At 30.6% G+C, this 24,184-nt stretch overlaps 2 protein-coding genes across 2 annotated transcripts; one reads left to right on the top strand and one right to left on the bottom strand.

Moving 5' to 3' along the window:
• Nucleotides 1–5,719: 5,719 nt before the first annotated feature.
• On the top strand, nt 5,720–15,366 carry LOC130814975 (uncharacterized). Its single transcript, XM_057681285.1, has 13 exons — nt 5,720–5,896; nt 5,983–6,054; nt 9,065–9,184; nt 9,452–9,512; nt 9,677–9,747; nt 10,095–10,159; nt 10,554–10,598; nt 10,681–10,761; nt 10,904–10,971; nt 11,682–11,730; nt 11,843–12,003; nt 14,943–15,040; nt 15,119–15,366. Exons 3-12 carry the CDS (start codon nt 9,076–9,078, stop codon nt 15,010–15,012), a joined length of 780 nt encoding a protein of 259 aa, XP_057537268.1. The 5' UTR covers nt 5,720–5,896; nt 5,983–6,054; nt 9,065–9,075; the 3' UTR covers nt 15,013–15,040; nt 15,119–15,366.
• A 377-nt stretch (nt 15,367–15,743) lies between these two features.
• On the bottom strand, nt 15,744–24,110 carry LOC130814974 (polygalacturonase QRT3). The gene is made up of 3 exons (XM_057681284.1): nt 23,516–24,110; nt 22,588–22,824; nt 15,744–17,136 (listed from the first exon to the last, which is right to left on the bottom strand). The coding sequence occupies exons 1-3, from the start codon at nt 23,768–23,770 to the stop codon at nt 16,093–16,095; spliced, it is 1,536 nt and encodes a 511-aa protein (XP_057537267.1). The 5' UTR covers nt 23,771–24,110; the 3' UTR covers nt 15,744–16,092.
• Nucleotides 24,111–24,184: the final 74 nt, after the last annotated feature.

Below are 24,184 nucleotides of genomic sequence, written 5' to 3'. Positions count from 1 at the left end.
AAGCACACATATCAAAATAATTAACAACTAATTATAACAACAACTTAAAAAAAATGTAAAACTTAAAAATTAAACAATTTAAAGAACTTAAATTAAGAACTTGAAGAACTTAAAAAAATATAAAACTTAAAAAATAATCAACAAACTAATTATAACATCAAGTATATAAACACATAAAAATAACAACCAAAATCAAAATGAAAATTATACCTTGAATTTTCGTGGATTTTGGGTTGTGTAACCTATACAATGAAAAAAAAAAATCCAATTAAAAAAAAAAAAAAAAAAAAAAAAAAAAACCTAAGCCCTAAAACACAATGAAGCTTGAACAACTAAAAATAAGCTTAAAAAATTATACCTTGAAGAAGAACAAGAACTAAGCCCAAATTTCATGGGTTTGAGAACTTGAAGAAGACAACAATGGGAGATTTTTCGTGGATTGAATAAGAACAACGAAGAACGAAGAACGAAGAAGATGATCAAGAATGTATGCGAAGAACGATGAAGAAGCAGCAGATTTTTCATGGGTTTAGGAGAATACAACAGTGAACAAGAAGCAGTATAGTAGAGGATTTTTCGTGGGTTTAAGCTAATATGTATTCAAGAAGACTATAGAGGCGCATTTTAAAAAAAAAAAAATTAAACATACTTATTTGCTGCGGGCTCAAAGGAACCGCAACATATACCCACTTATTTGCTGCGGGCTACATTAAATCGGAGCATATATTTTGTTAATTGTTGCGGGCAACCTGGAACCGCAGCATTTGATCTTTATTTTTTTTTCTAATTATTTTATGCTATTTAATGCTGCGTTTGCTAAAAACCGCAGTAAATATCACGCAGCAGATACTTTTTTCCACTAGTGTACCTTGTAATCACTACTAGTATAAATTGCATCCTTCTGTATAAATGATAATATAACTTTTTCTCAAATTCTTATATTCTTCTATAGTTCTTATAGTCTTACATGGTATCAGATACTCTTGGTCCTTCCTGTGATTCTATAATGGCTGCCACATCTATTATTACAAACAATATTATATGAGATAATTATTTATTAGTAGGTTGTCACTCATATGGAGATAAATGTGAATTGGAGATTATGCTGATGGGGGTTATGGCTACCGAGTTACTTTCTTTTGGCACTCAAGGAAAAGAACAGATTGTTGATTTCAAATTTGGATGTAGTTTTAATAATTCCATTATGATGATGGGGAATATAGGTATGTTATGTTCTTTTATTAATTTCTACTTCCTTTTTTTTCATTTACTTTTTCGTAGTTTTTAAAGTAATTTTTTAGTCTCAATATCTCTAAATACACGTTATAATAAATTATAAAAAATATACGATAAAAAATATATATATTAACACAAATCTAACGAGATTTCGTTGGTTATACGATAAAAAGTAATATTTGGCATTATTGCTAAAGTAATTGCATATATTTGCACTTGCTATTTTTTTTTTGATCGTTGATCCTTAGTTAAAATTTTCAAATTTTCACAATTGGTAATTCTAAATATTTTGAAATATATTTTAATGCAAATTAGTCAATGGATTTTTCACATTCTTTCTCTTTTCTCTTTTGTTCTTGCTGTTTACATTAGGTACATCTTAATTAAAACTTAAAAATTAAATTACTTTAGTTATGCATTTATAAATATTATAAAAATTGATATTTAGTTTGAAAAATACGTACCAATATGAATCGATATCGAATAAATATATTTAATTAAGTAGATTGACAGTAATTTGTAGATAAGTATGAAACCAAAAATATAATATATTTGAGAAGAAAAAAAAAGATTGAGTAATTCAAACTGAAATTTAAAATTTGAGAAAGAAAGTAAAATTACAAAGACTATTATTTGTAGTGAGATAATTTGTAATTATCATGTAATTAATCATGAAAGAGCCAATTGGATTTCTATCTTTTTGATGGGTATACGTATACCGTAGCAAATGAACTTGCAACAAATCAATTTTTAATATATATATTTAGTGAAAATGTCACTAATTTTTAGTGACATATATATATAATTGTATTTTATTTGGTTTTTAATGGTATCTGTAAATGTCATTTTCGTCTATTGCAACATTAAAGGAAATGTCGCTATGTTACTTAAAGTTTTAGTGGTATTTATTGACCCCTTTAGTAACATAATAAAATAACAATTGAGGCTTAATAAATGTCCCTTTAGGCTATAATGACATTTGTATATGCTATTAATGCTAAATAATATGGTTATGGTCATCAGTCCAGTGTCTTGCATATGACCCTGATTTTTTTTGAATTTGCTACTGAAAGAATGTGACATAAGATGCCTAACGTTAATTTGGAGTGTTTGGTGATTTATCGGGAAGATAATTCCAAACTATCTATACTTGGAACTGAATCTTTCTTGGATATTAATGTTGGCATTGATCCTGCTACTAGTCATTTGTTTTTTCGCAAGGGGGTCAAATGCCCATTGCTTAATTAATGATTTAAGTTGGTTTTTTTTTTTTTTTTTTTTGATGAATTCAAAACAATAAATTTGTTTTAAAAATTCATTTGAAATAAAATTGTGTACTAAGAATTCATAAATTTATTGAATGTCATACTATATTATGGATGTAGAAACTCTAAATGTATCACTCAAAATAACAAATTTGTAGAATAGATTTTAGCAATTGATGTAATCAACTAATTTTGTAGATTATTGATTCATGATAACAAATATTTACACCTACTATTAACCAAACACTAACATAAAAAGATTACATCAATAATTTGTAATAAACTGAGCTAAACTTGTTAATTAAGCTATTTTAAAAACTTGGAATGGTATCAATTATGACCTTAACAACCCGTTTGGTAATCGGTACTAAATGGTGAGAATGATAATGGAAAGTTAGTGTAATTTTAGTAAAAATATCTCTTGACAAGTTTAATGGCCATATTTATACTCTTTCAACAATATTATTTTCTTTCATATAAGTTATTTTAATATATTGCCATTTAAACATGTAATATTAGATAGCAATGAAAAATAGTGAAGAAAAAACTTTCTTGTATAATCAAACTTTCATTACCCTGGGAATTACATGATACAAATCATGAAAATTTTCATTACCCTTATCTTATAGGCTTGGACAGAAAGACACTTATTTTATAAATTAAAATTTTTAGAAGCTTATTTTTAGAAGCTTATTTTTAGAATATTGTGAAGGACAGTTTATTTTTATTAGCTAGTCTTTTGAAAGACCGTCTCTTTAAGAGACGTATCTTAAGCTCAGCTCATTAAAGATTAATGCATACTTACCGTATTTTTAATGTCTACTTATATTATCCTTAATGCTTACTTACTTGCCTACTTTTAATATCTTAAATGTCGACTTACATCATTCTTAATGCATATTTACAATATTTTAAAAAAATATATAATGAGCCAACCTAATTAAAAATGGTCCCTCAAAGAGACCATTTGTCACAAATATTTGTAGATTTTTATTCAATTTTTCAAAAGACCTCCTTTTTTTCTTCCTCTCGTGTTATGGTCTTATGAACTGATTTTTTGGGAGTTTTGATATGTTGCTAATTAGGCTATGGAAATTGAAAATTAGTTTGTTTCTTGATTACTTCTTCTAGGCCCTTCTTAATCTGTTTAAGGACAAAGGTTAGTGGTTTTTTTAATTTTCTTATGAGTTAGTTCTTGTCATATTAAACCTAATTCCTGATGTGCTCACAACAACTGCATTATTCTTCTGAACTGCATCATCTTCCATTGTTGATTTTGCAGACTTTATCTTGAGTTTGGTTGGTGAATTTAGGCTATTGAGTTTCGTCACATTAACTAGATTTCATCCATTGCTTCTCTCCCTAACCCTTAGCCTCATTTGCAAAAAGGAAACTCTAACATACTATAAACTCTAAAAGTCCCATGATCCACCCGCTGACGGCTGCATCGTCTGTGGTTTGTCTCGTCGGGGTCTGTCTCTCCAAGGTGGCCATCGCACCATGTTGCATTGCCTGTTGATGTACTGTTATATATATATTTGGTGGTAAAATTATAATTAATTATAAGTGGATGTTTGTGTTATTCTTAGACTCTTAGTAGTATAAAAGGGGACATAAGGGTCTATTAGAGTTTATGATATATAATGAAATAAAACAATCTTCTCCTCTTCTTCTAAATTTCTTGTTTTCTCTCTTTCTTTCTATTTACATGGTTGCTTGAAATTCAACAGCTATAATATTGGTATCAAAAGTCGTTCTTTCCTTGGCACTAATATTTCTCTTCCATTCGTTTTCTTTTTTTATCATATTGAAACACTCATTTCTTGACATTAAATACTACAATTAACTCTTGCACAAAACATATTTGTGAAAATGCATGGCCATGTTCCTTTGAGTTCTTTGGAGTTTTTCCCTAAACTAGAGATTTCTTTTAGTGGTCGCAAAGACGAGGAGTTATGAGTTTTGCAAAACTATACAATTTGAAAATCCAATTATTCCACAACTTGAAGAAGCCAAACAAAAGAAGGTAATTAAATCTTTTCTTTTAGAAAACTTTGAAAGATGAATGTTTTGATAGTTGGGATAAAGGATTGTGTGAATGGTGTAATGAACCAATTCTTGATTATAATTGTCAACATAATAGTGATAATTGGGGATTTATTGTAGTATATGACGAAGGAAATGATTATATGATTGCATTAGATATGTTCGCTACCATGATTGAAGTAAATAACATTCCAGAATTAACGTGTGATTTAAAAATTAACACTAAAGAATCTTTAAATGTTGATCATATGAATTCATGTGCAAAAAGTAAGTTTTCTAAAGGCTTTATTCATATGAATGGTGATTTGGTTGATTGTGTGATTGATGACATAGTGAACATGATTTAGATAAAAATCATGAATGTTTTTGTGGCAATTGAACCTAAAAATATATTTTCAACATATGAAGAAGTTTTTGAAGTTTATTCAATTGAAAGTTCTATTCTCCAAACTAAGAATCTGCTAAGAGAAACTCATCAATGAGGTACTTTGTCAAGAGTGCAATCAAGCCTCACTAGTATAAAAATGACTTTAAGTAACACTAATTGGTAACACGTTTTAATATTCAATTTCTTGAAAATATTAGGTAACACTAATACGTACCACTTTCAAATTTGGTAGCATTAATATGTAACACTTTTAAAATTAGTAACACTTTTATAATTGACAACACTAATAAGTAACACTTTAAGAATTTGTAACACTAATATATAACACTTTAAAAATCATTAACACTTTAAATTTTGATAACACTAAATGTATCATATGGTATTAATATGTCACACTTTTATATTAGTAATCCAACCATTTGTAACACATTTCTCCTTAATTTTTATATTCATTTATTTTTTTTAAATTAAAATTGACAAAATAATTAGTTTAAAATTTTTATTTTCTTTAATCCTATTTTTAATATTAATAACTGAAAATATTTTTATAAATTTTATATCCAAGGTAATTAATTAATTTTATAAAATTTTTACCAACTATTAAAAAAAGGAAAAAAAATTTTAAAAATTTAGCTTAACTTAGAAATTTTATAGAAGGGAAAATGTTAAAAAAATTTAAAAGTTCAATCTAGCAATTTTAAAGAAGAGGGAAATAAAAAATAAAATGTTAAGAAAAAAGTTAAACCTAGCAATATAATTTAAAAAACGAGGCAAAAGAAAAATTCAAAATAAAAAAAAAATTCAATCTAACAATTGTTGAAAAAAAATCAATAACTAACCCATTCAAACCGCACATCCCTTTCTTATTCTCAAACAACAATTGATCAGCATTCTTCTTCGGTCCATCAACACAACAATTTCATCCTTCAATCAACACAGCAACTCAACACAACAATCTTTGGTATGTAAATTTCTTCTTCCATCGTTACTTATTTCATCTTCCCGAACGTTCAACACAATAATTTTTCTGTTCTTCCAACTTAAAAGTCCCGAAATCATCGCTGCTCAACGAACCGCCTCAAGAACCCAACAATTCCATCTTTACTTATAAAATTTGTGGTAAGTAATTTCTGTCTTTACTCTCTTGATATAAATTCATATTGTTTAATATATCCTATGTAGTTACGGTTTCCGGAAATTAGTGTAGTTATGATTCCTATTGTTTGAGTAAATTGCTATTTTTTGGAAATTGGTGTAGTTATGGTTCTCGTTTTCGATCTTTATCAATGCAGTTTTAGTTCTTGTTCTGGTGTGCTTAATAGTTTAATACATGTATATAATTTTTGGGTGTGTGGTCTGTGGGGTGAGTTTCAAGCCAAATTAGAGAGCTTCTTATCAGGGGCTGATTCTGACCTGGCAGCCTTTTGGGTGTGTGTTTCGCGGGGCTGTCTTTTGGTTTGTGCGAGGGTCTTCTGGTTGGGTCTCCTGGGCTGCTGGGTCTGCTGGGTCAAAGTCATGATGGCCAAGCAATGGCGATCTATGTTGTAACCATGGCTACCCATGAAATCTGGAAAAAGAATTTCAGTTTTGAAACTTGTAACACCAGCTGTCATTATTGTTGCTGCTTGAGGTTGAAGAAGAAGAAGGCGTGCGGCTATTGCAATTCTGTTTCTTATTCTGATGTAGACTTGCTTTATGATTAAGCCCATTTCTAAGTGCTTTATTATTCTGACCTAGACTTGCTTTATTTAGAGCCCACTTTTTAACTATTGCTTAGGGATTATCATTGGGCTTCATATTTTTTTTTCCGATATCGATATCAATTATGAGTTGAGACAAAATCAACTACTTTAATAGATGAAGAATTTAAAGACCACTAATTTGCCTAATACACTAACTTTTAATAAATTTTTAATTAGTAGTTTTAAGACTTTAGTATTCATAAATTTTTAATTAGTAGTTTTAAGACTTTAGTAATGTAAAGATTTTTGTGAGTCTCATTTCAATATCTAATAAAATAATTAGTAATTTCTAATGTTCTTTCACAGAATGTTGAATGTTGAAATCATAGATCTATAATTGTATGTTGAATGTTGTGTATAACTCCATTAACAATTCTACTTTGGACTTTTGTTTTTCTTTTAAATTTATTTTTATGAATGATCATATACCTAATTTTAACTTATGCTTCAATAGAGAATGCTTAATTAGTAGCTCAAATTTCTTAAACTATGATTTATGAGAGCTTCTTTTTACCTGGTCACTTTTATTTGTAAATTTTCTACTGACTTTTGCTGGTAATTTCATTGAGTGGGAAATGCAACAATACAACAAATGTGCTTTTGCTTTGGAAATACTTTGTTTAGGCTGTTGGGTTTAAGAGAAAGTGTTAGCTATATTGAACTAGCCTAGGACTGATTTAAATTTTAGACAACTTGCTTTCCCATACCATGGTGGTATAGCATGGAATTCATTTCCAGATGTTTATTGTGTTCTTTAAGAGTTATTTAAGATTAATGAAGGAGGAAGAACATGTTGAATGGAAGAGGAAGGAGGTACTGAGTTTTAATGAAATGGAAAGGGGTAAAATGGTCATTTCCATAGTTAATGGTAAATAAAATGTTTTTGGCCTAATAATGTTACGGTAGTTAATTGTTCAAGAGTTGAGTGTTATTTTGTGGAAAAAATTTTAAAAATTGCTACCACTCGCCTTTTGCAATAGTTGGTGCCTACCTTATAGAATATTCCTAATTAAAATTAGCTTGTGTATTGCTTATACTTTAGATAGGTTACTTAGTTTTTGTGTCTTAATTGGTATGTTTTTGTTGCGGTGTTTTAATGTTGTAATGAATTAACCAAAAGACTCATTGTTGCACTACAAGACGTGCATTGATCTAATATATCCGCTCACTTGAACTACTTACTCACTGATGAGCTATCTCTGAAGTCTTGACCATTTCATTTTTGTCAAAACTTTTGCTATTATTTGTCGATAAGGAGCAACTGCAAAATATTTGAGATGCATGTTTTTGACATGCTAGGTTTAAGGAATTACTTTCTAAACTTATTAATTTGTTTTGAAGGGTTAACTTAGGATACTAAGGATACCAAATGAGTAGATGGAATTACTTTGTTTTGACATGCTAGGTGTAAGGAATTACTTTCTAAGAGAGTGAACATTTAGAAGACATGAATAATTTTTCATCTAAGGATGCTCATTTAGTCCCCGCAAAAGTTGTCTGGCATTTCCCTCTCAAGCCTAGACTTCAAAGGCTGTATATGTGTTCTAAAACAGCAGAGTTAATAAGGTGGCATGATGAAGAAAGGGTTAAAGATGATCTACTTCGACATCCTGCTGATGGTGAAGCATGGAAACATTTTGATGAACAATACTCGAATTTTTCTAGTGAAGCACGCAATATTCGATTAGGACTTGCAAGTGATGGATTTAATCCATTTCGAACTTTGAGCACGCAACACAGTACATGGCCTGTTGTCTTGATCAATTATAACTTACCCCCATGGCTGTGTATGTAGTCCGAATTCCTAATGTTGTCTTTACTTATTCCTGGTATCAGAGCAACCATGTGAATAGGTTAGAGAGGGAGAAGAGAAGAAATTTAGAAGAGGAGAAGAAGATTGTTTTATTTCATTATATTTCATAAACTCTAATACACTCTTATGTCCCTTTTTATACTACTAAGAGCCAAAGTTAAAGGGGGACATAAGGTGGTGTGATTTTGTGTTTCCCCTTTTAAGTTAAATTGCAATTTGATTTTGACAAAAGGAGCTGTTCTTTCGTATACAACAGTTGTGAAGCAGGTTGATCTTGGTTACAGGATGCAAATTCTGTGATGAATGTTTTATAGGGGTTCTTATTTTTTTATCAAATGCAATAGAAATCAGTAATTTTCACCTATCCTCCAGTTTCTTGAAAAGACAATTTAGGTCATTGCATCTCTTTTCCATTTAAATTCGATGAGAAATTTTCATGCTCAATCAATCTGCTTGTATACCTGTTTTTTCAGTTATTTCCTATTACATTTACTCTTAATTCTAGTAGTTTCGATTATATTAATGTGATTTAGATCTTTAAAATTCATCCTAAATCAAAATTTCATTTTTCCAGGTCAATTAACAATGGATTGGAGTGTACTTGCGATTTCTGCGTCTGTGTTTTGGATAGCATCTTTATGCAAAATTTTGCATGTATCATACTTCCCTTCGAAAGATCAATATTTTGATTCTGGTAGGTGCTACTATCTTCTATCTTACTAATACATCTGATATTTCAATGAGTTCATGATAAATGTGCCCCTTTCTTTTTTGACTATTTTGGATTAAGATGTGTCCTTTCAGAGATGACATATCTAAGATGGCTAGTTTTGGTAATTTTGGGAAAAGAGGAGGGGGTTGTTTATTATGTTATTTTCCTTTCTGCATAGTACAATTATAATTTATAAGCATTGTCATATTTTCATAAGTTTTGTTTATGGAAGTTAATTTTGTTACATAGGTGACAACTTATGTAAGAAAACGGTCTTGCTTGTAATTGCACATCCTGACGATGAATCCATGTAAGTTGATCTCATTTTCTATTAATTCTTTGTTTTTTAAGAAAATATCTAATTGCTCAGTTAACTAGATTTGACCATTCAATTATTCCCTTTTCAAAGTTTATGAGAATGATTTGCACTTTATTTTTGGTATTTACATACTTTTTGATCTTATAACTTGTCAGGTTCTTCACTCCAACTATTAACTATCTGACATCAAGAGGGCATGATGTTCACATCTTATGCTTGTCTAGTGGTAAAGGAATTTTTCCTAAGTTTAGGATTTTGTGCTGAGAACTACAAGCTTGTATCTACATCATCTTTTGACTTTCTAAGTTAGCTGAAATTACACGAGGATACATAGCTATACATATGACGATTTATCCTTGTTTCCTTGTTATTAGTACTGTAGTACATAACTGAGTATTGTAGTCCTCGAATGGACTACAGGAGGCCCTTCATCTTATTCCACTTCATTATTCCTTTTCCCTTCTGCTTTTATAGTCTGTAATTGGCAAAATCTGTGACTGAGTCTCCAAAACTAGTTGTAGTTAGATTCATATTGAATCCATGTCTGTTGCAATTTTTTTTTCCTTGATATAGGCAATGCAGATGGGATGGGAAACATTAGGAAAGATGAGCTTTACAAGGCTTGTGCAATCTTGAAGGTTAAGTAATTGATTTGGCCTATCCACTTGATTATGTCCTATTCAAAAATTCAAACCTCAGTACTGAAATAGTCTTCTGCCTCATATTAGCTCCTGCGTAATTCACTTCTTATTTTCTTTGTGTCCCTATTTAAAACTATAAGCCTAAGAAAGTGATTTGCCTCATGACTGTAACTTGTACACTTTGATTTGGACTCACAGAAATTGAGCAAGTAGGAATAAGTATATGCCATAGCATTTGACATTGATGATTGGTTATAATCTTCAGAGTATAACGCATGACTGACGTTTTAGCCATTAGACTACTTTTTTTTGGAATGTGGTGATTTCCTAACTAATGTAGACCTTTTCGATAAATATTTCCTTGAGATTGATTATCATTATTTATGTGCAGCTTCCTTTGAAACAAGTGGTAGTTCTTGACCATCCCGAGCTTCAGGTTTGTAAAACCAATCATGTGACCATTCTGCTTATATAATAACGCTGCTAAGAGCTATTAACAATTATCAAATCTTTTCTAGGATGGGTTTGGAAATATGTGGAACCACATCTTTATTGCTAAATTAGTTGAAGATCACATCAAATCGCTTGGCATTAATACGGTGAGATCTTGTATCTAATGTTTTCCCTTGTATCCTTTGTATAATTGCAGAGGGATTCTAATATTTTGCCTTCTTTTTCATCAAGCTTGTGCTGCTTCTTCATTGCTGCTTTTGTTCATGTTACTCGTCGTGGCATTTGCAGGTTATTACCTTTGATAGCTATGGGGTTTCTGGCCATTGCAATCACCGAGATGTACATTTTGGTATAAGGTGATCTGTCTGCCCACCCAAAATTTGGATTCTTAGGGTCATTTACTCATTTTGGTTGAAAACTTATGTTCTTTATTCTATTATTTGTTTGTAATCATTTCTTATTACTCCTATATATTCAATACTGAGATGATTCCTGTAGGATCATGTTCTTTTGTATGTGTAAACTTTAAGGGGATGTTTGGTATTTGTCATGAAATGGAAAGGGAATGGTAACAAATAAGATATGGAAATGGAAATAGTTACCATTATATTAACAAGTTGTTTGGTTTAAGTTTAACTAATAGAAACAAGTTACTCCTGCAAGCTTTGTCCACAAACAAGTGGGATGAATGTACAACTTTTTCCAATTAAGGGAGATGAAGTGTTTTTGTTTCCACTTGTTGATGAGTTAATGAGTAGTAACAATGTAATGGATTCAAATACCCCATGACAACCAATTCCCTTACTTTCCATATCAAACAAACAAGTGGAAATGGTATTTGTTATTTGTTTTCGTTTCTTGAAATTTTAGCAAACCAAACAGCCCCCTAAAAATTAATCCATCGGTCAGTGCTCCAAGCATTCATTTTGTCGGTTTTGACCTGAAGAAGTAATCGCTTGTGCTGTAGATATGATCTTATTTTCTCTTGAATTTATGCATGGCTTTTTCTTTTTTTTTTCAATTTTTTCATTTTTTGGTTCTAAATTATATATTTTTTGTTTAACAGAAAGGTTTTACTTGATTCTCAACAAAGTAGTTTAGAAGTTTGGGAACTGGTAATTTTCAGTTTCTTATTTGGTTTTCTAGTTGTTTTGCTTTTAATTCATTAAAGAACATTTATAGATCTTACTAACATTTGTTATTTCCATTCCTCAATGCTATTCTCAGGATAGTAGCAGTATACTACGCAAGTATAGTGGACCAATAGATATCTGGTTATCTATGTTTATGGCCAGGGGTCGTTCGCGTATGAAATTCCTCTGCCTAGTCAATGAGCATCCTCTCAAGACCTTTCAAGCGATGGCACAGCATGCGAGCCAATGGGTTTGGTCAGTATCCTGTTTTCCTATTCCAGTTATACCTCAAAGGATTAAGGTTGATGTTAGTTTTTATATAATTGTTTTCCTGTGACTTTCTGTAATTATCAGTTATTATCTCACAAGGCTGTAAATTCTGAAAATAGAGGGAAGGAAAATTATCCTTCAAGAACAAGAAGTGCACAGAGGGTGGGAGAAAGAATCTGATTTTTATTACTGGGCAATGTACCTGATAAAAGCAATTTGAGCTGCTTAGACCCCTTGTCTTTGACACTAATTAAATTACAATTCATCACCCCCAAGGGTTTACCCAACTACAATGTATATACAAAGAGATATCAGGCCCATCCCCTAAAACCAAGGAAAAACATAACAACTTTGTAACCAACTCAGTAGTTAGTAAACGATCCCAAATCCAGCGCAATTACATTGCTGACTTGCGTCATCTACTATGTACAAACTTCAAAGGAGTGTCCCGTATCACATTACCCCCGCCAACAGTTTCACCTTATGCTCAAAGGGAACGGTAGGAAATGAGTTTGGATATTCTTGTAGTGCACCCACGTAATATCAGACTCTGACAGTCCTTGCCATTTATTTAGAACTTTGATTTTTCATGACTGTCCTTTGTACCCCCATCACCTGCTCAGGTTCTGCTCTCAACTCAAGCTCCGCCGACAAATGTTCTGGTAGTGGAGTTGGTCTTAAATTTGTCCCTGCTGCTCACTTCAACGAGGATATATATGGAAGACTGGATGTATGCTGCTCCCCATGGGAAAAGCTAGTTTAAAAGCCACCTTGCCAATCCTCTGTACTACTTCAAAAGGGCCATAATAGTGTGCTGCCAACTTCTCACAGAAACGTGTTGAGAAAAACCTTCTCACCCACCTCAAAAGTTTCTTGATTCTTCCCTTCCGTGCATATCAACTTGCCAATCCGTTTGAGGATGATAAGATGTACCCTGCAACAATGAAGTGCCCAACTATCTGAAAATTTCTTTCCAAAATAGACTCATGAAATCGGTCACAATTGCGAAAGGGTAATTATCTGATAGTTTCTCCTCATTCAAAGCTTGGTAGTCGACACAAAATCTCCACGACCCATCTTTCTTTTTGACCAATAGGACTAGACTAGAAAATGGGTTGTATGATGGTTTAATGATTCCTGCCCTTAACATATCCTCCTTTCAAGCCTGAGATGCCTATAAGGTCAAACGCTTACGATCTTATTCCTTTCCTTCAAAATTATTTTATGTTCCTTTCTTCTTGAAGTAAGAAGTCCTTCTAGCATTTGAAATATGCCTTCAAACTTTTTAAGGATGGATGACATAAATTCATGGACATTTTCTTCAAGTATCAAGTCTTCTTGGTCCTGGTTCACCTCCATTCTGCACAATTCCAAAGTTCCTCCTTCATAAAGAATTGTTCTAAGCATTGCTTTTAACAAAAGCCTCGATTGACCCAATGAAGCACCCCCTTGCAGCATTACTTCCTTACCTTCCCACCAAAATTTCATACTCATGGCCCAATTTCTCCAACCATTGTATGTTTAGAACCATATCTGAATTTCCCAAGTCAAGCGTGTGAAAATTCACCTGAATAACGAGACTCACTCCCTATTTCCAAACAGATACCTTGACATTCTCCTTTTTCCTTGATAATTTTCCAATCTCCTAAAGTCACCTCAAACTCCTTTGTTCCGTGACGTGTTTAACCAAGTGCTTCCACTAACTCAGTGGAAATAAAATTGTGAGTAGCCCTAGTGTCTATCATAATTCATAACCTTCAAACCTCCAATTTGTGCCATCTTAATTACCACCGTTGCCTCGCCTCCCTCCCCTTGGGGCATGTACTCCCCTTCACATTTCAAACCTACCTCCATTAAAGAACTAGTTGTTGCGGTTACCTGATTGTCTCTCTCCATTGGGGGTGCCCAATCGTACAGAATCATTTCTTTGTAGTTCTTGATTCTTCTCTGATACTGCAAGATTGGCAACTCTCATTGTAGAAGTTAAATGCAACATTGGAGCTCGCATTTCCTCTTGAAATTTCCTATGTTCTTGACCCATTATCTGCTCTGAAGAAATCTTGCCCTGTTCATGAGCCAAGCTATTTTGGGTATCACAGAGCAGCCTCATAGCCTCATTCAACTGTTCCTCAAAGGATTGAGAAACGGCCTTGACCCGAGTTGGAAAGAATTCTCAAAGAGCGACTAAGTCTTGTGCTTGTTGTTAGACATGCTGCTTGTGAAGCAGCCATGGATCTATGCTCTGATACCAATGTAATGCTCAATTATTATCTCACAAGGCTGAAAATACAGAAAAAAGAGGGAAAACTTATCCTTCAAGAACAAGAAGTGCACAGGTGGGAGAAAGAATCTGATTTTTTTACTGGGCAATGTACCTGATAAAAGCAATTCGAGCCGCTTAAACTCCTTGTATTTGACACTAATCAAATTACAATTTATCACTCCTAAGGGCTTGCCTAACTACAATATATACAAAGAGATTTAAGGCCCATCCCCTAAAAATAAGGAAAAAATTAACTACTTTGTAACTAACTCGGTAATTAGTAAACAATCCCAAATCCAGCGCAATTAAGTTGCTGACTTGCGACGTCTAGTACAAACTTCAAATGAGTCTCCTGCATCACATTTTCGGCCATTCCAGGTCAATACTCAAAACTCAAAAGCTTGTCATGTGACTATTATATTTATTTCTATTCTAATTTGTCATGTACTTCATGCCAAACATTAAAGTTTATGGAAGTATATGCTTCTACGAGTTTGTATTACTGAATTATCCTTCCCTATCCTACAAAAACGTGTTTGATAAAAAGAATTCTGGATTATGATAAAAAGAATTCTGGATTATGATTGTCGTGTTGTACTTTCATCTCATTGTGTCATTAGATACTTTATTCTCTTTTTTTTTTTTCTAAAAAAATATGCAGGTTTAGGAAGCTATTTGTATGCTTTTCCAGTTACACATACGTGAACACACTTCGAAAGATTGAGCTTTAGTTTTATGATTCCAAAGTCAGAACCTGAGGTAAACATGCTTAGACCTTTTCTATTTCATTCATATTTTTATAATGTTTTCTTAAGGTTCTAATTTAATGTTCTGCAGCTCAATGACCCCAAAAAGCACGAGATTTTGAGAAGAATTATCCATTTTGCACTGTAACAACAGCACCACTGCGTCGTTGCAAGGGAGCACAATCGAATCTATGACCCAAGGTGGTGAAAGGTACTTGATGAACTGTTTTTGCTGCCTGCAACTGAGTGACATAACTTTCACCTAAACTCGTTTTTTGCTTTCTTGTTATGAAGTTTTTGTTCAGGTGAATTCTTAATATATCTTTTTGCTAGACTCAACTCACATTTAACCCAACTCTTGTTCTTGAATTGCAATTATTTTCTTTATTATGAGAGAACATTTTGGAGAAATGGGGAATTATTATTTATTAAAACATCTGAAATTTATTTTCCTTTTGTAAAATTATTCACTCGCATCTCTAGTTTATTTCCTAGAAGCACCTCTCAGCAGTGGTGTATGCTGAGAAAATACTCCATTTAAGAGTACTTGGGACAGTGATTTCCATACGACTTTCCTTTATATGTGCACTCCCATATTATGTAGTCTCTTCACTGATCGCCAGTACCAATTGAAGAGGAGTGCGGAAGTTAGAAATTAAGGTGCAGAAATCTTTCCTTAAGTACATGAAACGAATAGCTCCAACAACTGATGTGGTGGCTGCCATTTTGGTGTCAAAGCCTCAGGCTTCACAAATGATGTCCGTATTTCCAACCATCATCGCAAGATAGATACCTAACCACCAAAGAATAACACTTAACTACACAAGTAAAATATTTCTAAAACAAGAGCTTTGGCTCGACCTCATTTTTCTTTGACAGAAAATTACCGGAAAATACAGCTTAATACTCTTGATTTGGTGAATAATTATGACTCATGATGTAATTAACTAATAAATTTAGCAATGACTAATTGTATCCCATTGCCCCAACTTAACCAAACCCAACCAACAAATGTGAAGAATCATCTGGTACCAAAGATAATACAATCTGGTACTATACAATTAATTAACCTCCAAATCCTTGATCAACCATAACATAAATACTTGTAGGCGCAGCCACACTCGACTCGATTGTCACCCGATTATCCGACACATTACGCAAAGCGTAATTAGGGAAAGAATCTCCGCTCGTACTTAATGTGTATTGTACATGCTTAATGAGATTAGGAAACAGCAGAATCCCATTAAAGTCTGCTGTCCAAGTGCTCCCATTTCCTTGAACTGCAACCTTTGCAATAGTCGCTTTAGTGTTCATCCCTTTCACACTGTTCCTATCAATTTGAATTTGATCAACATCTCCGAATTTACCATCTAAATGCACGATATCGATTCCATTTCCAGATCCCGAGAAAATATTATCCACAATATTTACTCCATTTGCCACTCCTTTAATTGACTTCAAAGAAATGAATGCATCTCCTAAGAAAAAGTTGTTTGAGATTATGAGTTGAACTGGATCTTCTGCGACGATCCCGGTATAATCCAAATAAGAATTCACTATTCTTGTTTGGGTTAGACCAGGTAACTTCAAATAGATACCCGTGCCTCCAAACCCAGTCGCTTTGTTATAACAATGCACTCCGGATAAAAGGTTAGCCTGACCTGACACGATTATACCCGTGTTTGCTGAAAAAATCACAACATCATTAACAACATTGTCATTCCCTTGTAAGGAAATTCCGGTCCCAGAAAAGTTTCTCTCGCCAGGATCATTTCCAGCGGTGATATGTTGGCCGAGATAGGATGATCGGATTAGAGTTTCATGCCCACTTTCGACTCGAATACCCTCAGAAGTAAAATGGACTATGTAGCAATTGTCTATGCTGATTCTTAGAGAATTGGTGATTCCAATACCACCACCTTTATAGTTGCAATCTAACATAAGGTCCCTAAAGGTAATGTACTCAAAGTTGTAAGATGTAGGAGTGTTTTTCTGGTCTAAGGAAGAAGTTTTGTCTTCTTGATTTACTTGAGAAGGTGATGTTGAAAGTTCAATGAGATATCGATCTTTAGGAAAAGTTTCTGATGCTTGTAATGTTCCTCCATGTATCTGTTGAGGAAAATATAATGAGGTAATTAGTAATAAACTAATAATCCTTCAAACTAAAAAAGGGGACATTCGTGATGTTGCTATTAATAAACACAATTTGGGAATAAAGTATTACTTCTAATGTAAATTTGTACAGCCCGTTTAGTTAGTGGTAGTAAATGGTGGTAATGGAAATGATTGATAGTATAAAATTTCATCATAAGTTTCATATCATTCCCATGGTAATGAAACTTTGATCACAAAGAAATTATTTTGTTTGCAAATTTTCATTACCACCTAATACCACTTCTCCCGATGGTAATGCATTGGAATGAATTTTTTATGAAGAAAATGAGATGATTGAAGTTAGACAAGCATGGCCATCAAGGTAGCCAAGAGATATTTCAACCAAAATTGCACTAGTTTTTCTTTCCCATTACCAACATTTATTACCATCTACCAAACGAGCCGTTAAGGTTTAGTGGTGTTTTTTTTTCTTTTAAGTTGATTCTATGTAGGTATGAGCATATGTCGGATTTGGATTGGATCCAGTTAGACTTAAATTTAGATTCAGACTTTATTTTTTCATTGGACCCCAATTTCGAATTCAGATCCATAGGTTTAGCGGATCCAGGGACTGAGATTTGGGTTCAAAACTAATTTTATGTTTTTATTTAATATATATATATATATATATATATATATATATATATATATATATATATATATATATATATATATATGTATATATATATGTATATATGTATATATATATGTATATATGTATATATGTATATATATATGTATATATGTATATATATATATATATATATATATATATATATATATATATATGCAAATTTTGTCCATACGTACAAAATTATTTAAATAATTTTAATTGACAAGGTTTTTTTAATACGTTATACTAATTGAGAGATCAAATATATGAAATTTTCCAACGTTTAAATTTTTAAAATGAAATATTTACAAAGTTTTTGGTTTTTAAAGTACAAATGTAACAACTATATTTCAATTTATATAAACTGACAAAGTTTCAAATCAAACGAACAAGTACACATAATAATTTTTATATAATTTTTTAAATTATTAATGTAAAAGCGTTTATTGTTGAATCTGGATCTTAAAGGTGTGAATTCGAACCTAAACTCTAATTTTATGGACTCAATTTCGATTACGACCCTTAAATTAAGATTGTGTTTGATCTAAGACCCGTGTCCATCCCTAATGCGCACCAAGTGATTCATGTAACTTATTTTCAAGGTAATAGCGTAAAAATTATATCTGGAGGATTAAGGATTTATATTTGTTTTTTACAAATATAATTCCTAACGAAGTAAACATAATAAAAAAAATGAAATAATAGCTTCACTAATTGGTAATATATTTCCTGCTTATAAAATACTAAATGTCAAGCTATGAAAGAGAAACGGAAGATATGATTTATATTACTTGAAAGAAAAATTTGTAAAAAATACTCCTTGTTGATTGATTCAAATTTTCCAAACTATCATTTAACTCTATATACGGAATATTCAACCTTAAATACTATGCACATTATTTTCAACTGATTATTTTTTTGGATATTTTGAGTCAAATAGCAATGGTTGGGGTATAAAAATTAATTGTCCCAATACTTGGGCCTTGGAGTATACAAGGTTAAATGATAGTCGAGGGCATTCTGAGTAAACGGGTTCTATTATAATTAAAATGAAACAGGCTATAAAAAGGCTCAACAAGGGTCGAAAACGAAACTTTGTAAATAGCATAATTGATAGATAACTTAAATATTATAAATGATAATGCCAATGGAGATTATTAATATTTTTTCAATTGAATTATTATAAATTATGATTTAATTGTTATAAATTAAATTGATTGGAGATTAATTATAGATATTAACTAGTATTCCCTACGAATTTTGCTATATATTTTTAGTTTATTTCATTAATCTCGCAACATATTTGATTTTGTTATGAACCAATCTTTGTTTTTGATTCTTTCATTTGCACAATAACCTTAATTTTTCATTATGTATATTTCTCCCACTTTCTTAAAAATCACATATTTTTTCTTGGTTCGCACAAAATTTGTATCTACGCAAAACTCGGAGTTTTCTAAGTGGTTCTTTATGAGACAATTAGGGAACAAATGAAGGAAACTCTAAAAGGAGACAAGGAAAAATAAAATGGCAAAACCCAAACGGCAATATGCCATGCATTATGAATTAAATTATAAAATCATAATTTTAAATTTAAAAATTTTTATTTGCTAGACAATAAATTTAATTAAATTCTAGATTTTCAAATAAAATTTAGCATAAAAAGATTCATAAATATGCGTGTTTACTTTTAATTAAACAAAACTGTAATGAAAAACCTAATTATGCTTATGCTTATGCATTACATGACATTTGTCAATGAAATGAGCACTTCATTACTATTCATTTTTCAATGCAAAACAAGTAAAAGTGTTTGGTGTATGTTAGTTAACATAAGAGCGGGATAAATACGAAATTAATTTACTCTTCTTGGGAAATAAAATGCATGCACTAGGAAGCTACTTTCCATGTCTCATATTGACCATTGCATAAGAAATCCAAAAAGCAATTTTAAGAGATTATCTCATAATAAAACGGATTCATATAATTATTTAGTTTTTATAATTTAAAAAGTAATTATTTTGAAATTATAAAATATCACTTTAAAATTATAAATAATTATTAAGACAATAAATTTAAATTAAATCAAACCAATAAAAATAGTTTCTGTTATAAGATCATCTATATAGATAGGAGTATTCTCTTTATGAAAACTTTATATACTTCAATATAGATCAAGCTATCAAGACGAGTGAATCGAAATGACTTAATAAAGTTGAAATTATTGTATTATATAGCAACTTTAGGAAAAATGATATGACTTTCAAATCAATTTTAATGATAGATATTTACATAAAACCAAATAAATACTTTTATATGAGAGTAAATAAATACACAACAAATTCTAACCAAACATTCGAATAAATAAATACTTTTATACATGAATAGTTGATACTTAATAGTTAATAGTACCTCAAAAACAACAAATGAATCATTTAAAAAAACACAACAAATAAATAAAGGACAATAATTATATGGGAGTAATAGTAGTTGGTTGTTAAAAAAAGGGTACATAAGAAAGCAAGAAACATTTCCAAATTATAAATAGTTCTTAGCTTTTGTTTACAGAAATTTTAATGCTTATATTAATAATATTCTTTTCCTTTAAAACTTAATTTTGTGTGTTTTTTAATATTTATTTTGTTTCACTTTTTCCTAGCTATTTAACTTTAATGTTCAAGGTTTCTCAGCTCTATTTTTCAACAATAAAAGTTATAATATCCACAACTATACATGATTTATTATAAACCATACAACTTCTTTTATTTTCAATAAAAAAAAAAAAAAAAAAAAAAAAAAAAAAAAAAAAAAAAAACTTTGGTTGCCTTTTTTGTATAAAATTAATTAATACGCAAATTTATTGATGCCGTTGCACCGGTTTCACACGTAAGGTGGAAAAAAGTAGCCTATTAGAAGATGATTGAGAAAATTGCACACAAACTACAAATTCAGTCTTTGAGTTTATTGAGAGCAGTTTAACTCTGAGTTGATTAAATGCTTGACAATGTCACGTACCACCAAACTTATTGACTAACTTTTAGTTAATAACTGTTATTTGTTAATTTGGTATATCACACTCATGTGGAGAAATTTAATAGAGTGATATTTTTTAAGTTGTAATTTATTTTTTTTGTTTTGCTTATTTTATTAATAGATTTTTTTTTGTCTTTTATGGTGATTTATAAATTACAGTAATTTATTAGGGTTTTTTAAAACATATGTGCCAACTTTTATTTTCCTCTGTCTTTAATTCTAAATACATATCATTTTAACATTGGTGTACAGTTAATGACATTTGTTTTAGGCCGTTATATTAGAATTGTAGTTCTTTGTCTTACTTATTTTGTATCATTTTGATGAAAAAACTCTCACATCCCTATTTAAAATAATGCTAAATAAGTTGATCCGTTTATATTTATGTGTAAAGAAAAAAGTCCCCAGTGTCAAATTTTTGACAATTATCTTGGAATTACTTTGTGCATAAAAGAACTGGAGTGTAACAATTTTTCCAACAACAATTTTGAAGAAAACATGTTTAGCTGAATATAAAGATGTAGAGACAATTACAATGAGAAAACAGACCAAAATGTGACTCTATGGCTTAGGATTGTCCTACAATGAAAAGTCATGTTTGGTAAGTCCAAGATCTAACTGATACAAATTGTGTACAATTTACTCTACTGTCAATTAAACGCATGAGATCTTGTAGATCCTTGTCTTCCAGTAGGTTTTAACATGTGATTTCCTTTTTAGTTAGCCACAATAAATTCGTTTTATTATCATCCAAGTACATTCATTTTTTAAATTTTAATTGACTTATTCTTTAATTTATTTTTTGTTATTTTATCTACATATTTCTTTCATTTTTCATAAAAGAACATTCTATTTATTTATTTCCATTCAATCTAATGCGGCAATTTTCATGGGATAGAGAAAGTTAATTCCTTTGTTTTGGTTTTCTTGCTAACAAAGAATTTTACACAAAATTTATATATTTAAAAGGACAATTGTAATTTTTAAATAAGAGATGACCGTAAAAGTTATTAAAATATGCAATAGGAAAAGATAGACATAATAGACATTTACATATTTATTTTACGCCAAAAATAGTAATATAGCAAAATTTTAAATCGGTCTTAAAAGAAAATTTAGCAAATATACTGAAACATAAAAAGTATAAAGTTGGGAAACTTGTATCTTCAAATACTCCCACTCTATTATAGAAATTATCACAATTTTCTTTTTAATAAATTTGTTACCTCCTCAGTTTCAAATCACTTGCTACATTTGCTTTTTTCACATAATCCAATGTACTAATTCAATTCTTAATATCTCTAATTATGTATAATAAAAAATTATAAAATTTTGATATTAATAATCTTTGTTTCAAGACAAGTCAAACAAGATCTCACTTGACTATGTTTTAACTAATAAAAAGAATTAATTACAAATTAAAGCTGACGAGTAAAAAGTGTAAATATCGCTAATGTTGCGACTAATTTGAAACGAAGGAAATACAATTTTATTTTTGATCATAACTTATTAAATTATGTTTCTAATTCTCATCTATACATTTAATTATTTATCATTTGATCCATATAATTCTCGCAACGCTTGATGTAATGATGTTTGAATGCAATTTAATGAAGTAGGTGTTTAAAATTAAATTTAAAACACTAAAATGCAAATTAGTTTGTTTTAAGGTAGAGATATGCTGTTAGAAATGGTAAAGTTGAATGAGAAAGGAATTTTCTTATAAGAATAAAGAGTATAAAAATAAAGCATAAACATACCAAAACGTTACCAACTTGGGAAGTTGGAAATTGGAGGGGACGACTAATCAAATAAATTCCACCATCAAGGTGAATCTGAGCACCACCAAGATTACGAACACCATTTATCAAGAAACCATTGCTGCTCTCACTAACATCTGAAAATACTTTGAGAAGTGCTTCGGTACTGTCTTTTTTGGCTGTGGGATCCGCCCCATATGCTGTCACATGGTATTCTCTTGAGCTTGGTGTTGTCTCCTAATCACGTACCAAATCTTAGGTTAATTCATAATACTTCGTTAAATATACATTTTGTTAACATTTTAACATTATGTTTAACCCAATTGAATTGATCTACATTGCAAAACACAACAAAAAGAAACTATCTTTAAATAGTCGAAATTTAATTTCCAACTGAATTTCTTAGTATTTTGTATTGGCCAGAATTTTTGACTAAAATTATGTTAGTCGAAAATTTAGATTATGTTTCATACTGCATAATTAAATAAAACTTCATTAGATTTATATGTAGTCAACTGAATTAACTCTTACAAAGATTTTGATATATCTAATCAAAATTTTTACTAGTGCAAATATGACTATAATTGGCATGGTAAATAAAATATAATTATAGTAATGCATTCATTCTAAAGTAGGTAAACGTATATAGATAAATTCTTTCAATAACTAGGCATAAAATGTCGAAAAAAACTTACCTACCTTTCAGAAGATAGTTGAAAAAACTATGATGAGATGAGTAAAAATAAATTAAGAGTTAAATAGAGAATTATTATTATTATTATTTTTTTTGCTAAGGATGAAAATAGTGCACATATTATAGAATGAAAGAAATTATAATATTATTGTATAAAATGACTGTATTAAAAAGGTGATAATTATAAAGAGTGTGAATGTTATAGTATTAGTATCCGAATTAAAAAAAAAATACCAGAGAAGGAGGAAAGTTAGGAGAAGGAGAAATGAAGGTAGAAGGAGGTGCAGCAATGGATTGTTTAATAGCCTGCATTTTCCTAACAACATCATTACGACGATCATCAAAACCAACACCATTCATAGCAATTGATTGAGCTCCATAAACTTCAATCACCATTAGATGAGCCATTAACTCAATCATAATTACACAATTAAGGCATAGAAGAAGAACCTTTGTTGTCATTAATGAACCTAATTTCATCCTAAGCATTATTATTATTATTATTATTATTATTATTATTATTACTTCACTGGATGAATTAAGGAGAAGTAATTATAGATATAAAGGAGGGGAGAAAGAAAAGGAGGACATGGAAAGAGAAAGGGCTAACTAAAATTGAGATATTTAAGCAAAGAATATGGGATTTTATACTACTTTTCTTAATGATTCATACATAAACCACTTTGTGATGACCAAACTGTTGGATTTTGTACTCCAATTTGGTAGAGATTTCATTGATGATTTATATTTATAGTTCTTTAGCATTAAGGTTTTTGTTGTCGATCATGTGTGTGTTTGAGTGTATGTTTGGGGTTGTGTTTGTTTTTTAAGAAAAAAGGATGACAAAAGTAAGCAGTTAAGACACCAACTTCCTGCTTTATGGAGTATTGTACTTTTACAAGT

The sequence above is a fragment of the Amaranthus tricolor genome, chromosome 6, assembly GCF_026212465.1.
Source record: "Amaranthus tricolor cultivar Red isolate AtriRed21 chromosome 6, ASM2621246v1, whole genome shotgun sequence".
Classification (NCBI taxonomy): domain Eukaryota; kingdom Viridiplantae; phylum Streptophyta; class Magnoliopsida; order Caryophyllales; family Amaranthaceae; genus Amaranthus; species Amaranthus tricolor.
This window is presented reverse-complemented; position numbering and strand designations above follow the sequence as displayed.

What these genes read in the sequence shown, in the direction of transcription:
- LOC130814975 (XM_057681285.1), top strand. Translation starts at nt 9,076, where the DNA reads ATGGATTGGAGTGTACTTGCGATTTCTGCGTCTGTGTTTTGGATAGCA. An exon ending in GATGTACATTTTGGTATAAG is followed by an intron (nt 10,972 to 11,681) that starts GTGATCTGTCTG and finishes TTTGTTTAACAG; the next exon opens with AAAGGTTTTACTTGATTCTC. An exon ending in GTTTAGAAGTTTGGGAACTG is followed by an intron (nt 11,731 to 11,842) that starts GTAATTTTCAGT and finishes TGCTATTCTCAG; the next exon opens with GATAGTAGCAGTATACTACG.
- LOC130814974 (XM_057681284.1), bottom strand. Translation starts at nt 23,770, where the DNA reads ATGCTTAGGATGAAATTAGGTTCATTAATGACAACAAAGGTTCTTCTT. An exon ending in CTAACTTTCCTCCTTCTCTG is followed by an intron (nt 22,825 to 23,515) that starts GTATTTTTTTTT and finishes GTACGTGATTAG; the next exon opens with GAGACAACACCAAGCTCAAG. An exon ending in CCCAAGTTGGTAACGTTTTG is followed by an intron (nt 17,137 to 22,587) that starts GTATGTTTATGC and finishes TTTCCTCAACAG; the next exon opens with ATACATGGAGGAACATTACA.